Below are 15,153 nucleotides of genomic sequence, written 5' to 3' on the forward strand. Positions count from 1 at the left end.
CTCTCGTCATCCAAGGTTCCTTTATCTTACCACTTCTTGTCTGTCTCAGAAGGACATATTTATTCATCACTTGCAACAACTGTTCCTTAAACAGTCTCCACATGTCTATAGTGCCTTTACCATGGAACAATTGCTCCCAATCCATGCTTCCTAACTCATGTCTAATCATATCATAGTTTCCTCTTCCCCAATTAAATATCCTCCCATTTTGCCTAATCCTATGTAGAATGTGAGGCAGTTGTGGTCACTATCACCAAAATGCTCTCCCACCAGAAGATCTGATATCTGGCCCGGCTTGTTTCCGAGCACCAAGTCTAGAATGGCCTCTCCCCTCGTCGGCCTGTCAACGTACTGAGTGAGGAAACCTTCCTGAACACACCTTACAAAAACAGCTCCATTCAAATCTTCTGCTCGAAGGGAGGGTCCAATCAATATTTGGAAAGTTAAAGTCACCCATTACAACAAGCCTACCACGTCCACACTTTTCCAAAATCTGCTGACCTATGCTTCCTTCCATCTCCCTGCTGCTATTGGGGGGCCTGCAGTAAATCCCTAAAGAGGTGACTGCTCCCTTGCTGTTCCTAATTTCCACCCATACTGACTCGGTAGGCAGATCTTCCTCGACAATGGAAGCTTCTGTAGCTGTGATACCCTTTCTGATTAGTAGTGCTATACCCCTTCCTCTTTTTTCCCCCCTCCCTATTCTTTTTAAATGCTCTAAACCCTGGAACATCCAGCAACCATTCCTGCCCCTGAGAAACCCATGTCTCTGTTATGGCCACAACATCAAAGCACCAGGTACTGATCCATGCTCTAAGTTCATCACTTTTATTCCTGATACTCCTTGCGTTAAAGCAAACACACTTTAACTGATCCCTTGGTTCCTTCCCAGGAAAATCCTTCCCACTAGCTGGTCTACCCCTTTCTATTGCCTCATCTGCATCAACTCTTACCTCTGGTATACAGTTCAGGTTCCCACCCTCCTGCCATATTAGTTTAAACCCTCTCAAACTACTCGAGCAAACCTTTCACCCAGGACATTGGTCCCCTTCCAGTTCAGATGCAACCCGTCCTTCTTGTACAGGATTCCCCAGAAGGCATCCCAATTATCTACATATCTGAAGCCCTCTCTCCTATATCAGTTGCGCAGCCACGTGTTAAGCTGCGCCCACACCCTGTTCCTTGCCTCGCTAACTCGTGGCACCGGTAGTAAACTAGAGAACACTATTCTGTTCGTCCTGCTTTGCAGCTTCCATCCTAACTCCCTGAAATCACTTTTTATATACTCGATCCCTTTCCTGGCTATATCATTAGTGCCAATATGTAACACGATTTCTGGCTGTTCGCCCTCCCCTTTTAGAACCTTATACACCCGATTGGCGACGTCCCGGACCCTGGCGCCAGGAAGGCAACATACCTTCCGGGTATGTATTTGGAAAGGCAAGGACTGACTAAGGACAGTCATCATGGCTTTGGTGTGTGGGAAATCATGTGTCACTAACTTAATTGAGTTTTCTGAAGATGTAACAATGAGGATTGATGACAGCAGAGTAGTGGGCGTGATCATGTGGACTTTGGCAAGACGTTCAACAAGGCTCCTCATGGTAATTTGGTTAGCAAGGTTAGATTTCAGAGTACAGGAAGAAAAAAACAGCCATTTGGATACAGAACTAGCTCAAAAAGGTAGGAGACACAGGGTGTCGGTTGAGGGTTGCTTTTCAGACTGAAGGCCTGCGACCAGTGGTGTGCCACAAAGATCAGTGCTAGATCCACTGGTTTCCGTAATTTTATATAAATGACTTGCATATGAACACAGGAGATATAGCTAGTAAGTTTGCAGATGACACCAAAACTGGAGGTGAGGTAGGCAGCGAAGAAGGTTACCTTGGAGAACAATGGGATCTTGATCAGATGGACCAATGAGCATGAAGAAAGTGTAACAGGTATGCAGAATACCAAATAGAGACACAATGTCAGCTGAAAGTATCAATGAATAACTAGATGCTGTACACCATTACAATTTAAACAACATAGCTAAACTTGTAAATGATTCAACGTGACTGCTAAAAAGAATATCAACCTTTCTGCTATCATTTTACACGGATGAAAGTTCACAAAAGGCTATAGATAAGAATTAGTAATCTGACTTCAGGAAGAATGACAATGATTTACAAACTCTTTCTAAAATGGCATTTTCATGATTATCTTTTTTAAAAAAAGACTCAACATTTGTTTAATTATCAATTCTGCAGCACAGATACAGCTGGCTGGCTAAGGGTCAGTACGTGGATGTACCCACTAGAGAAGATGCAAAACTTGACCTACTCTTGGGAAATAAGGCAGCGCAGGTGACTGAGGTGTCAGTGGGGCAGCGACCATAATTCTATTAGAGTTAAAATAGTGATGGAAAAGGATAGACCAGATCTAAAAGTTGAAGTTCTAAATTGGAGAAAGGCCAATTTAGATGGTATTACGCAAGAACTTTCAAAAGCTGATTGGCCTCAGATATTTGCAGGCAAAGGGACGGCTGGTAAACGGAAAGCCTTCAGGCATGAGATAACGAGAGTCTAGGGAAACTATATTCCTGTTAGGGTGAAAGGAAAGGCTGGTAGGTATAGGGAGTGCTGGATGACGAAAGAAATTGAGGGTTTGATTAAGAAAAGGAAGGAAGCATATTTCAGGTATAGACAGGATAGATCGAGTGAATCCTTAGAAGAGTACAAAGGCAGTGGGAGTATACTTAAGAAAGAAATCAGGAGGGCAAAAAGGGGACATGAGATAGCTTTGGCAAATAAGAGTTAAGGAGAATCCAAAGAGTTTTTACAAATACATTAAGGACAAAAGGGTAACTATGGAGAGAATAAGGCCCCTCAAAGATCATCAAGGCGACCTTTGTGTGGAGCCGCAGGAGATAGGGCAGATGCTAAACGATTATCTTGCATCAGTGTTAACTGTGGAAAAGGACATGGAAGATCTTGAATGTAGGGAAAGAGATAGTGACACCTTGAAAAATATCCATATTACAGAGGAGGAAGTGCTGGATGTCTTGAAACGCATAAAAGTGGATAAATCCCCAGGACCTGATTAAGTATATCCTACAATTCTGTGGGAAACTAGGGAAATGATTGCTGGACCTTTTACTGAGATATTTATATCATCGATAGTCACAGGTGAGGTGCCAGAAGACTGGAGGTCGGCTAACGTGATGCCACTGTTAAAGAAGGGTGGTAAGGACAAGCCAAGGAACTATACACCAGGGAGCCTAATGTCAGTGGTGGGCAAGTTGTTGGAGGGAATCCTGAGGGACAGGATTGACATGTATTTGGAAAGACAAGGACTGATTAGGGATAATCAACATGGTTTTATGCATGGAAAATCATGTCTCACAAACTTGATTGAGTTTTTTGAAGAAGCAACAAAGAGGATTGATGAAGGTAGAGTGGTAGATGTGATCTATATTGACTTCAGTAAGGTGTTGGACAAGGTTCCCTACGGGAGACTAGTGAGCAAGGTTAGAACTCGCGGAATACAGGGAGAATTTGCCATTTGGATACAGAACTGGCTCAAAGGTAGAAGACAGAGGGTGGTGGTGGAGGTTTGTTTTTCAGACTGGAGGCCTGTGACCAGTGGAGTGCCATAAGATTTGGTCTGGGTCCACTACTTTTCATCATTTACGTAAGTTAATTTGGATGTGAGATTGAGGTATAGTTTGTAAGTTTGCTGATGACACCAAAAGTGGAGGTGTCGTTGACAAAGAAGGTCACCTCAGATTACAATGGGATCTTGACCAGATTGGCCAATGGGCTGAGGAGTGGCAGATGGAGTTTAATTCAGATAAATGTGAGGTGCTGCATTTTGGGAAAGCAAATCTTAGCAGAACTTATACTCTTAATAGCAAAGTCCTATGGAGTGTTGCTGAACAAAGAGACCTTGGAGTGCAGGTTCATAGCAACTTGAAAGTGGAGTTGTAGGTAGATAGGATAGTGAAGGAGGAGTTTGGTATGCTTTCCTTTATTGGTCAGAGTATTGAGTACATTGGGAGGTCATGTTGTAACTGTACAGGACATTAGTTAGGCCACTGTTGGAATATTGTGTGCAATGCTGATCTCCTTCATATCGAAAAGATATTGTGAAACTTGAAAGGGTTCAGAAAGATTTACAAGGATATTGCCAGGGTTGGAGGATTTGAGCTATAGGGAGAGGTTGAATATATTAGTGCTGTTTTCCCTGGAGTGTCGGATGCTGAGGTTTATGAAATCATGAGAGACATGTCTAGGATAAATAGACAAAGTATTTTTCTGGGGGTGGAGAGGTCCAAGACTAGTGGGCATAGGTTTAGGGTGAGAGGGGAAAGATATAAAAGAGACCTAAGGGGCAACTTTTTACGCAGAGGGGGTACGTGTATGGAACGAGCTGCAAAAGGAAGTGGTGGAGGCTAGTACAATTGCAACATTTAAAAGGCATCTGGATGGGTATATGAATAGGAAGGGGTTGAAGGGATATGGGCCAGGTGCTAGCAGGTGGTAATAGATTGGGTTGGGATATCTTCTCGGCATAGACGGGTTGGACCGAAGGGTCTGTTTCTGTGCTATACATCTCTATGACTCACCAGAATAACTCATCTCCTTTATCTTGTCGAAGTTTAAAGCTGTAAATATTGTTCTTCTTGCAAGTGTACATTTCTGAATTATGCCGTTCTAATGGTATAAATGTTGCTGTGTTGTTTTCGAAATCTGCAGAGTAGAAGCATTAACAATTTGGATGTTGTTATGCTGAACAGAGAACACAGCTCCTCATCTTTCAACATTGCAATTTATTTACATAAATCATCATGTCTTGTCTTTGTTGAGAGGCATAGAATACAAAAGCAAAGAAATTACGTTCATGTTTTCTGAAACATTGGCTATGCTGCGGTGTTCAATCTTGGCCAAATGAATTATGCCAAGGTCCCGAGAAGAGATTTATTTTAAAAATCTTCAGTTACACACTGGGACCAGAGAAACTGGGATTCTTCTTGGTAATCCATAGGCCAAGGAGAGATAGAAATATTCAAAATCATGAACTGCTTTTATAAAGTAGAAATTAAGCTATATCCAGTGGTAGGAGTACAGGAGAATATAATACAGTTCTAAGATAATTGGGGAGAAAAGCCAAGCAGTTTAAGAGAGGACAAGCAGTTTACACAGCATGATCTGCAATATACTGTTTGAACGGATGGTAGGAAATTTAATAACAACTTTTGAGATGCATCACTAAAAATGGGAGAAAATTTACATGAATGTACAGAAAGTCCAAAGATGTGCAACTAAATGGACAGTTCTTTTCAAAAGGCAACAGCATCCTTCAGTGCTGTCTTGATTTCTGATTCTATGCCAAAGAATATGAAATTTTGTGCACAAAATGCATTAAATACTCAAGATCAATTCACCTAAATCAGCTGCATCACACAAAGCTGCCATATTATTGCAACCATGCTTGATCAGTGATTTTGTAAAATTATGATCAGATTATTTAGTACAACACGAAACATCATTTTACTGGTGTTTAAATAATATTTTAATAAAATGAGTGATATCTGTATTGTAGGTTCTTCGTTTGAATGCCTTATCATAAGCCACACTGAAATTTGACAAGCATTTGAAATAACAGTTGATTGGATTTGCTGTGCCCAATGTAGAGGAACATCAGTTGAGAGAACTGATATTTCAATTTTTCAAATTTAAGAAGAAATCTACAGTGACAATTTGGCACGTTTCTGGGCTCCCCATCCATGAGGTTGATTGAAGCAGAAGCAGAATGGTTGCAGCCTGAGACAGAGACATGTACAGATAAAACCTGTGCTGTGCAGTTAGTCACACATGCTTGCTGCAACTTATTCCAGAGCCTAGATTAGAGTGATGCTGGAAAAGCACAGCAGGTCAGATAGCATAGAGTACAATAGGTGATTGGGGGTGGGGATGGAAGGGGTAGGTCAGAGAGGAGTGTGGCAGAAGGTAGCAAAGAGTACAATGGGTGAATGGGGGTGGGGATGAGGGTGATGAGGTTGATAATGGGGTGGGTGATGAGGGTGGGTGGATAGGAAGATAGGCAGGTAGGTCATGAGGGCGGTGCTAAGCTGGAAGGCTGGAGCTGGGGTGAGGTGGGGGAAGGGGAAAATGAGGAAACTGGTGAAATCCACGTAGATGCCATGGGGTTGAAATGTTCTGAGGTGGAAAATGAGGTGTTCTTCCTCCAGGCGTCGGGTGGTGAGGGAACAGCGGTGGAGGAGGCCCAGGACCTGCATGTCATCGTCAGAGTGGGAGGGGGTGTTGAAATGTTGGGCCACACGGCGGTGGGGTTGATTGGTGCTCTCATCCCCATTCACCTATTGAAATCTATGCTACTTTCTCCCCACTCCACCCCCTCTCATTTATCTCTCCACTCTGCAGACACTCTGCCTCTATTCCTAATGAAGGACTTTTGCCCAAAACGTCAATTTTCCTGCTCCTCGGATGCTGCCTGACCTGTTGTGCTTTTCCAGCACCACTCTAATCTAGACTCTGGTTTCCAGCATCTGCAGTCCTTGCTTTTACCTAGCAACTTATTCCAGCTCAGCAAGAAAGCAGCTCGTTCTAAACCACACTCAACCAGTGTTGCAGATGCTTAAGGCAATTTTCATGTACCTAGATTAGGATATGATTGGTCTGCTGTGTAACTCAGGATTGAAATCAAAATATAATTTACAAAAGGCGAACTCTGACTTATGTACAAAAGTGATTGCAACTGCCTGTGTCAGGCTCTCCGGGCAAAGGCAGTCTTTGACCCTGCTAGTTGAGTCTCCTTACATACAGGTAACAAAAGGAGCTGTGTGAAGTGTTTTAGCTTGAGGCTGATCACTTCTTCAACAGGCCCCTTCCTGCCCGAACTGGTTCTCTGAAGGAGCCAATTATCTTGAGCCACTTAGACTCATGAATTAGGAGCAGAAATTATGAATAATTAGGGATTATGAATTTAGTCATCTTCTTATAGTCCTGTATCTTTTCTTTTATCACGCAATAATCAAATTCCTCTTCACTGCCTCAATTGAATCTACCCCCATCATATCTCAGGCAGTGCATTTCAGATCCTAATCATTCTGTAAAAATGCTTCTCTTAACGTAGTCATTTTTTGAAATACAAATTATATAGGAATGCAGGACTTCGAGACAGCAATAGATCATTTGACCCTTCAAATCTTGAAATGATTTAATGGTTTCAGCTTCACTTTCCTGTCTGCATCCCAAAATCCTGGACTTGCTCATTTGTCCAAAATCTATCACTCAACTTCCACAAATTATAGAGAGGAAATTCCACATTCCAACAATCCTTTTTGAGAAAACATGTGCCCAAGCTTTAGTCTCCCTCATATACCTTTAGGAATCCACCATACCTAATCCCTCAAGATCTTCTAAGTTTCAATAGGATCACCTCACATTCTTCTAAGCTCCAATAGGTATAGGCCTAACCGACTCAACCATTCTTCACAAGACAAGTCCTTCATCCCAAGAAGGAGCTGAGTGAAATTACACTCAACTGCTTTGAAAACAATGATATCTTTAATGCAAATGAGGTGACCAAAACTGTACACCAAGCGTGGTCTCAAACATATTCTGTCCAGTCGCAGTATAATTTCCTTACTTTTATATTCCATTCCCCTTACAACATCCAATGTTGCATTGCCTTCCAAATCATTTCTTGTACCTGCATACAAATCTTCAGGTACAGGTTGGTCAGATCTTGCTGTATCATCACCTCCTAGAACTTCTCTCCACTTTCCATAATATCTCCATTTTCTATTCTTCCTGCCAAAGACGACAAGTTCATATTTACCCAATTTATACTCCAAAAACCCAATTGTTATGCCTCCTCCATTCAATTATTTCTTCACAGATTCTCTATCTCCTCTTGACAACTTACTATCCTACCTAACTTGGTGTCATTGGCAAATTTGGTAATCATAACATTCTGCTCACTCATCCAAATCATTGGTACAGAGATAAAAGATGAGAAGTGAGCCTCAAGATTTTCAGGAATTAGCAACCCTTCCATCTGAATGTCAAGGCCACATTCATGCTTGCGATCTTCTTTGGAGCCTCAGTAACATCTTGAAGGTTGTATCTGCTCACCAGTCACCCTTATCGACTGCATACACAAAAGACTTCTGATACCGCACACATTGGTGTGTCAATTGGTATAGGTAAAAACAATGACTGCAGATGCTGGAAACCAGATTCTGGATTAGTGGTGCTGGAAATGCACAGCAATTCAGGCAGCATCCGAGGAACGCCAAAATCGACATTTCGGGCAAAAGCCCTTAATCAGGAATACAGGCAGAGTGCCTGAAGGGTGGAGAGATAAATGAGAGGAGGGTGGGAGTGGGAGAAAGTAGCATAGAGTACAATCGGTGAATGGGGGTGGGGATGAAGGTGGAGTGGATAGGTGGAAAAGAAGATAGGCAGGTAGGACAAGTCATGGGGACAGTGCTGAGCTGGAAGTTTGGAACTGGGGTGAGATGGGGGAAGGGGAAATGAGGAAACTGTTGAAGTGTTCCGAGGTGGAGGATGAGGGGTTCTTCCTCCAGGTGTCGGGTGGTGAGGGAGCGGCAGTGAAGGAGGCCCAGGATCTCCATGTCCTCGGCAGAATGGGAGGAAGAGTTGAAACATTGAGCCACTGGGCGGTGTGGTTGATTGGTGCGGGTGTCCCAGAGATGTTCCCTAAGGCACTGTGCTAGGTGGTGTCCTTTCTCCCAAATGTAGAGGAGACGGCGTTGGGAGCAATGGATACAATAAATGATATTGGTGGATGTGCAGGTAAAACTTTGATGGATGTGGAAGACTCCTTTAGGGCCTTGGATGGAGGTGAGAGAGGAGGTGTGGGCGCACGTTTTGCAATTCCTGCGGTGGCAGGGGAAGATGCCAGGACGGGAGGGTGGGTTGTAAGGGGGTGGACCTGACCAGGTAGTCACAGAGGGAACAGTCTTTGCAGAAGGCGGAAAGGGGTGGGGAGGGAAATATATCCCTGATGGTGGGGTCTGTTTGGAGGTGGCAGAAATGTCGGCGGATGATTTGGTTTATAAGAAGGTTGGTAGGATGGAAGGTGAGCACCAGGGGTCCTTGTTACAGTTGGACGGGTGGGATCTGAGGGCGGAAGTGTGGGATGTGGACGAGATGTGTTGGAGGGCATCTTTAACCACGTGGGAAGGGAAATTATGGTCTCTAAAGAAGGAGGCCATCTGGTGTGTTCTGTGATGGAACTGGTCCTCCTGGGAGCAGATATGGCGGAGGAATTCGGAATACGGGATGGCATTTTTGCAGGAGGTAGGGTGGGAAGAGATGTAATCCAGGTAGCTGTGGGAGTCAGTGGGTTTGTAAAAAATGTCGGTGTCAAGTCAGTCGTCATTAATGGAGATGGAGGGGTCCAGGAAGGGGAGGGAGATGTCAGAGATGGTCCAGGTAAATTTAAAGTCAGGGTGGAATGTGTTGGTGAAGTTGATGAATTGCTCAACCTCCTCGCGGGAGCACGAGATGGCGCCAATGCAGTCATCAACGTAGCGGAGGAAGAGGTGGGGAGTGGTGCCGGTGTATTTGCGGAAGATGGACTGTTCTACGTAGCCAACAAAGAGACAGGCATAGCTGGGGCCAAAACGGGTCCCCATGGCTACCCCTTTGGTCTTGAGGAAGTGGGAGGATTCGAAGGAGAAATTATTAAGGGTGAGGACCAGTTTGGCCAAATGAATGAGTGTCGGTGGAAGGGTACTGTTGGGGACGTCGGGAGAGGAAGAAACTGAGGGCTTGGAAGCCCTGGTCATGGCGGATGGAGGTGTAGAGGGATTGGATATCCATGGTGAAGATGAGGTGTTGGGGGCCGGGGAAACGGAAGTCTTGGAGGAGGTAGAGGGCGTGGGTGGTGTCTCAAACCTATGTGGGGAGCTCCTGGACTGGGGGGGATAGGACAGTGTCGAGGTAGGTAAAAATGAGTTCAGTGGGGCAGGAGCATGCTGAGACAATGGGTCAGCCAGGGTGGTCAGGCTTGTGGATCTTGAGAAGGAGGTAGAACCGGGCAGTGTGGGGTTCCCGGACTATAAGGTTGGAAGCCATGGGTGAGAGATCTCCTGAGGTGATGAGGTTCTTATGGTCTGGGAGATGATAGTTTGGTGATGGGGGGTAGGGTCATGGTCGAGGGGAAATGAGGAAACTGTTGAAGTCCACATTGATCCCCTGGGGTTGAAGTGTTCCGAAGAGGAAGAGGTGTCCTCGAGTTGGCGTCTGGCTTCAGCAATGTAAAGGTCAGTGTGCCAGACTACCACTCTGCCCCCTTTATCTGCTGGCTTGTCACAGAATCCCTACAGTGTGGAAACAGGACCCTCGGCCCAACAAGTCCACACAGGCCCTCTGAAGAGTAACCCACCCAGATCCATTCTCCCTACCCTATATTTACCCCTGACAAATGCACCTAACCTATAGATCCCTGAACATTATGGCAATTTAACACAGCCAATTGACCTAACCTGCCTGCACATCATTGGACTGTGGGCGGAAACCCACACAGACACAGGGAAAACGTGCAAACTCCACACAGCCGGAGGCTGAAATGGAACCCGGGTCCGTGACACTGAGGTAGCAGTGTTAACAACTGAGCCACCACTGAAGTGTGCCTTGACATTGAGAAAGATTGAGAACTACTGATATACTTTGTAAAAGGTTGAAGTCCTGGCACTGATCCCTGTGGCACACCATCAATTATAACTTGCCAATATGTAAAAACAAAGTTCTTCCTAAGCAGAAAACCATAAAATGAAGGAGCAGAAGTAGATTATCCAGCATATCAAGTCTGTCTTGCCATTCAATGAGATCATGACTGATATGATAAGCCTCAGCTCCATTTTCCTCTCCTTTCCCCATCACCCTTCCATTCCCTTACAGCTCTCTGCAGTAAAGAATTCATACTCCATAGAGAAAAATAATTTTTCATCTATCGTTACTGATCAACCCCTTACTTAGATTATGCAGTCTGACCCTGGACTCTTCTACAAAAGGGAAACAGGTTCTTTGTATCCACCCTGTCAACTCTAAGAATCTTGTATGCTTCCACTAAGATCTCGATTCAATATTCTAAATCCCACTGACGTACCTCCAAACTATATATCTCGTCATAAGAAAATCCCTCTGCACCTATTAATATCCTCGGATGCAGCCTATCAAGTCCAGGAGACTTACTGGCCTTCAGCCCCATTAGTTTCCCTTGTGATATTGACTTCCTCTCACACATTTGACAGTTGATTCAGTAATTTTGGAATGCTATTAGTGATTTATCATAAGTATTGATATATTTATTCAACTGCCTGACAATTTCCTGGTTTCCTGTACTTCCACAAGCTTATTCTCTAAGGGGCCTATGTTTAATTGGGCCTCTCTCACTTTTTAAGAAACTTTCTGCCTGTGCTGATATTACTGGCAAGTTTGCACTCAGTTAATTTTCTCCCTATTATTTCTTGATAACCTTTTGTTGGTTTTAAACCTTTACCAATCTTTTAGCTTTCCACTAATCTTAGCCACATTGTATATTTTTCCTTTCTCGTAGTTGCTATCATCATCTTCTCTGATTAGCTTCTCCTTTCCTAGAATCCTTCTTTCTCACTAGGGCCTATGCTTGTTGTGCTTTCTTAAACAATAATTTTGCACTAAACTCGATTCCCAGTTCACTTTAGCTAACATTGTCTGCATTTATTTCCAATTACTCTTAATACATTTGTTTCCAACCCACAATTCTTTCCCCCACAATAAAACTGAATGCTAATTTCTACCACGATATGCTAAGTGCTTTCTAGGGGAATTTTTACTCTGACATCATTTGGCAAGTCTGCTTCAATATACATTACCTAACGCAAAATAGCTTTACCCCTCATTAGATTCATTTTTCAGGGATATAGCCCCAAAAATGAATTTTTCTTGGTGGCTACACTGTCAATGTGATATTCCTAATCTATAAGATTAAAGTCAATCAGAATTAATGTACTGCCTTTGTTTGTAACAGCCTTCCAGTACAGCTAAAACACTAGCATCCAATTCCTGATGTGGGCAATTGCTCAAACTGTCCCATATGTAAAAGGCAAGATGAATCCAACTTGGTCATTTACCACCCCAGTCTACTCTCCATCATCAGTAAAGTGATGGAAGGTGGCATCGACAGTGTATCAGGCAGCACCTGCGCAGCAACAACCTGCTCAGTAATGCCCAGATTGGGTTCCACCAGAGCCACTCAGCTCCTGACCTCATTGTTTCAAAAAAACAAACATCGACAAAAGAGCTGAATTCCAGAGCTGAAGAGAGAGTGACAATCCATGACATCAAAGCTGCATTCAACTGAGTAAAACTGGAAGCAACGGGCGATAGGAGACAAACACTCTACCTGGCACAAAGGATGGTCATGATTGTTGGAGATCAGTCATCTCAGCTCCAGGGCATTTCTGCATGAGTTCCTCAGGGCAGTGTCTTAGGCAGAGTTATCTTCAGCTGTTTCATCAATGACCTGCTTTCCATCATTTGGACAGAAGTGGGGATGTTCACTGATGATTGCACAATGTTCAACATTATTCATTACTCCTCAGATACTGAAAACACTCCATTTGAAATGCAACATGACCTGGACAATATCCAGCCTTGGGTTGACAAGTGGCAAGTAACAATTGCATCACACAAATGCCAGACCATGAACACCTCCAATAAGAGATAGACAATCTAATCGCTGTCCCTTGATATTCAATGGTGTTACCATCAGTGAAATCCCCACAATCAACATCCTAGGGGCTACCATTGACCAGAAACTCAACTAGGAATACCGCAGCAAGTACTCCCCTTCAGATTCCCCTCAGCCTGTCCACCATCTACAAGGAACAAGTCAAGAGTGTGATGGAATAATCCCCAGTTGCCTGGATGAGTTCAGTTTTACATCACTGAGTTAACCTGCCACTTTTCCCTCGCTTCCCTCATTCAAATATGTCAATTGCCATTCAACATTCAAGTCCTGGCCTTGGTCACTATTTAAATATGTTGCCGTAATGCCTCAGATCATACATGTTTATCTCAACGCGTGAAAGCTTTTGGCTCAGATAACAATCCAGAAAATACACCCGAGATTCTCCATTTTAATTCAGTACCAAATCACTCAATTTTCATAAGTAGACCCTCTTGCCTACTCATTTCTATGCCATAAGTACCCACGTATGCTACACATCCTCCACCTGCACCCCTAAAAGTGCTTTCTTTGGTACAGACATCCTGAACGATGATCATTTTCTGTTTCCACTGGGTGGACGTCCAATGTTAGTATGTGGCAGCAACTTCCACAGTTGGCCATTAATGCTTTAGGAGCGGCTTAATGTGCGCAGAACCTCCAACCATAATGGGACAGATTAGATGGAATGTTGCCCCCAAACCTGGCCTTGGAGAGGCAACACAGTTTGAACAGACTCTCACTCACCGTTAAAGAATTGTGTTTATCCTCTTGTTACCACCAACTTATTTCTCCCTCAATCCAAACAGCTTACTGACCAATAGTGGCTTGGTCAGCTGAGCTATCCTGCAGCCACCTCACCCATCACATCATCAGCAGTCTTTCATAGGCGAGGATGACTCTCTTCTCTCAGGGTGCGTTGGCAGCTGACTGTACAGACCGATGTAGCTTCCGCATGCTTTGTTATACTTGGGGCAGGTGGAGGTTATGGGAAGGGGTGGATGGGTGTTAGTGTGGCAGCATACTCCTTATGCTGTTTTTGCCTGGCTTCCACTTTTTCCTTCGCAAATTGCAAGTTGCTCAACACCTTCCTGGATGCTCCTCTTCCAATTGGGATGGTCTTGAACCAGTAATTCACAGGTGTCTGTGGGAATACAGCACCTTGCAAGTGAGGCTTTGCGGGTATCACTGAAGTGCTTCCTCTGGCTTGCCTCCCATTTCAGAGCCAGCAGTAGAGCATCTGGTTGGGGACTCTCGTGGTAGGAGTTAGCAAGCCAATTAAGAGTGGTGCCTCGATGCTGAAGATGTTATCCTGGTCAAGGATGCTGGTGTTGGTGTCTTTATTCCAAGCAGATTCGCAGGATCATGCACAGCCAACGTTGGTAGTACTGCTCCAGTACCTTGAGGTGTCAGCTGTAGACAGAGACATGAACCTACCCCAAACACTGTCTTCTTTGACTTTACAAAGGCTTTGACACTGTCAATCAGAAAGCACCTTCTCCATCCTTCTCCACTTTTGTCACACCATGACGTTTATCACCATCCCATGTCTGCCACACAACAACATGTAAGATGTAGTGATGATAAATGGCTCCACCACTAACCCATTCATCATTCAGACTGGTATCAAGCAGGGCTGCATCATCACCCCAGCATTGCTGTTGATCTACCTTGCTGCAATTCTTCACCTCCTCGTTGGATTGTTATAAGAACTGAGGCTCCTGCACTCTAGAGCTGCGGCACCTGCCTCGTGTGCAGCCACACTCCCCCAAAATAAACCAGAAGCCACTATCCAAAGTGGTGTGACCACATCTCAGTATGACATGTCCAAGTACCATTCAATTTGTGTTGCAGATGTTTTGTCCCCTGTCTAGTTGACATCCTCAGTGCTTGGGAGCCTCCTGTGAAGCGCTTCGGTGATGTTTCCTCCGGCATTTATAGTGATTTGTATCTGCCGCTTCCGGTTGTCAGTTCCAGCTGTCCGCTGCAGTGGCCGATATATTGGGTCCAGGTCGATGTGCTTATTGATTGAATCTGTGGATGAGTGCCATGCCACTAGGAATTCCCTTCTGTTTGGCTTGTCCTATAATAGTAGTGTTGTCCCTGTCGAACTCATGTTGCTTGTCATGTGTGTGTGTGTGGATACTAAGGATAGCTGGACCTGTCGTGTCATGGCTAGTTGGTGTTCATGGATGCGGATCGTTAGCTGTCTTCCCGTTTGTCCTATGTAGTGTTTTGTGCAGTTCTTGCATGGGATTTTGTACACTACATTGGTTCTGCTCATGCTGGGTATCGGGTCCTTCGTCCTGGTGAGTTGTTGTTCGAGAGTGGCTGTTGGTTTGTGTGCTGAATCCTAGTGGTCGCAGTAGTCTGGCTGTCAGTTCAGAAATGCTTTTGATGTAA

At 44.3% G+C, this 15,153-nt stretch overlaps 1 protein-coding gene across 2 annotated transcripts in view; it reads right to left on the reverse strand.

The window, feature by feature from the left end:
- The window catches only part of trmt44 (tRNA methyltransferase 44 homolog), a 65,182-nt gene that overhangs the window by 48,523 nt on the left and 1,506 nt on the right, over nucleotides 1-15,153 (reverse strand). For both annotated transcript variants that reach the window (XM_043698693.1, XM_043698686.1), the window contains exon 2: nucleotides 4,610-4,733. In XM_043698693.1, the coding sequence (XP_043554628.1) occupies nucleotides 4,610-4,733 (124 nt within the window). The remainder of the gene's footprint in view (nucleotides 1-4,609; nucleotides 4,734-15,153) is intronic.

The sequence above is a fragment of the Chiloscyllium plagiosum genome, chromosome 1 (assembly GCF_004010195.1).
Source record: "Chiloscyllium plagiosum isolate BGI_BamShark_2017 chromosome 1, ASM401019v2, whole genome shotgun sequence".
In the NCBI taxonomy this organism is placed as follows: Eukaryota; Metazoa; Chordata; class Chondrichthyes; order Orectolobiformes; family Hemiscylliidae; genus Chiloscyllium; species Chiloscyllium plagiosum.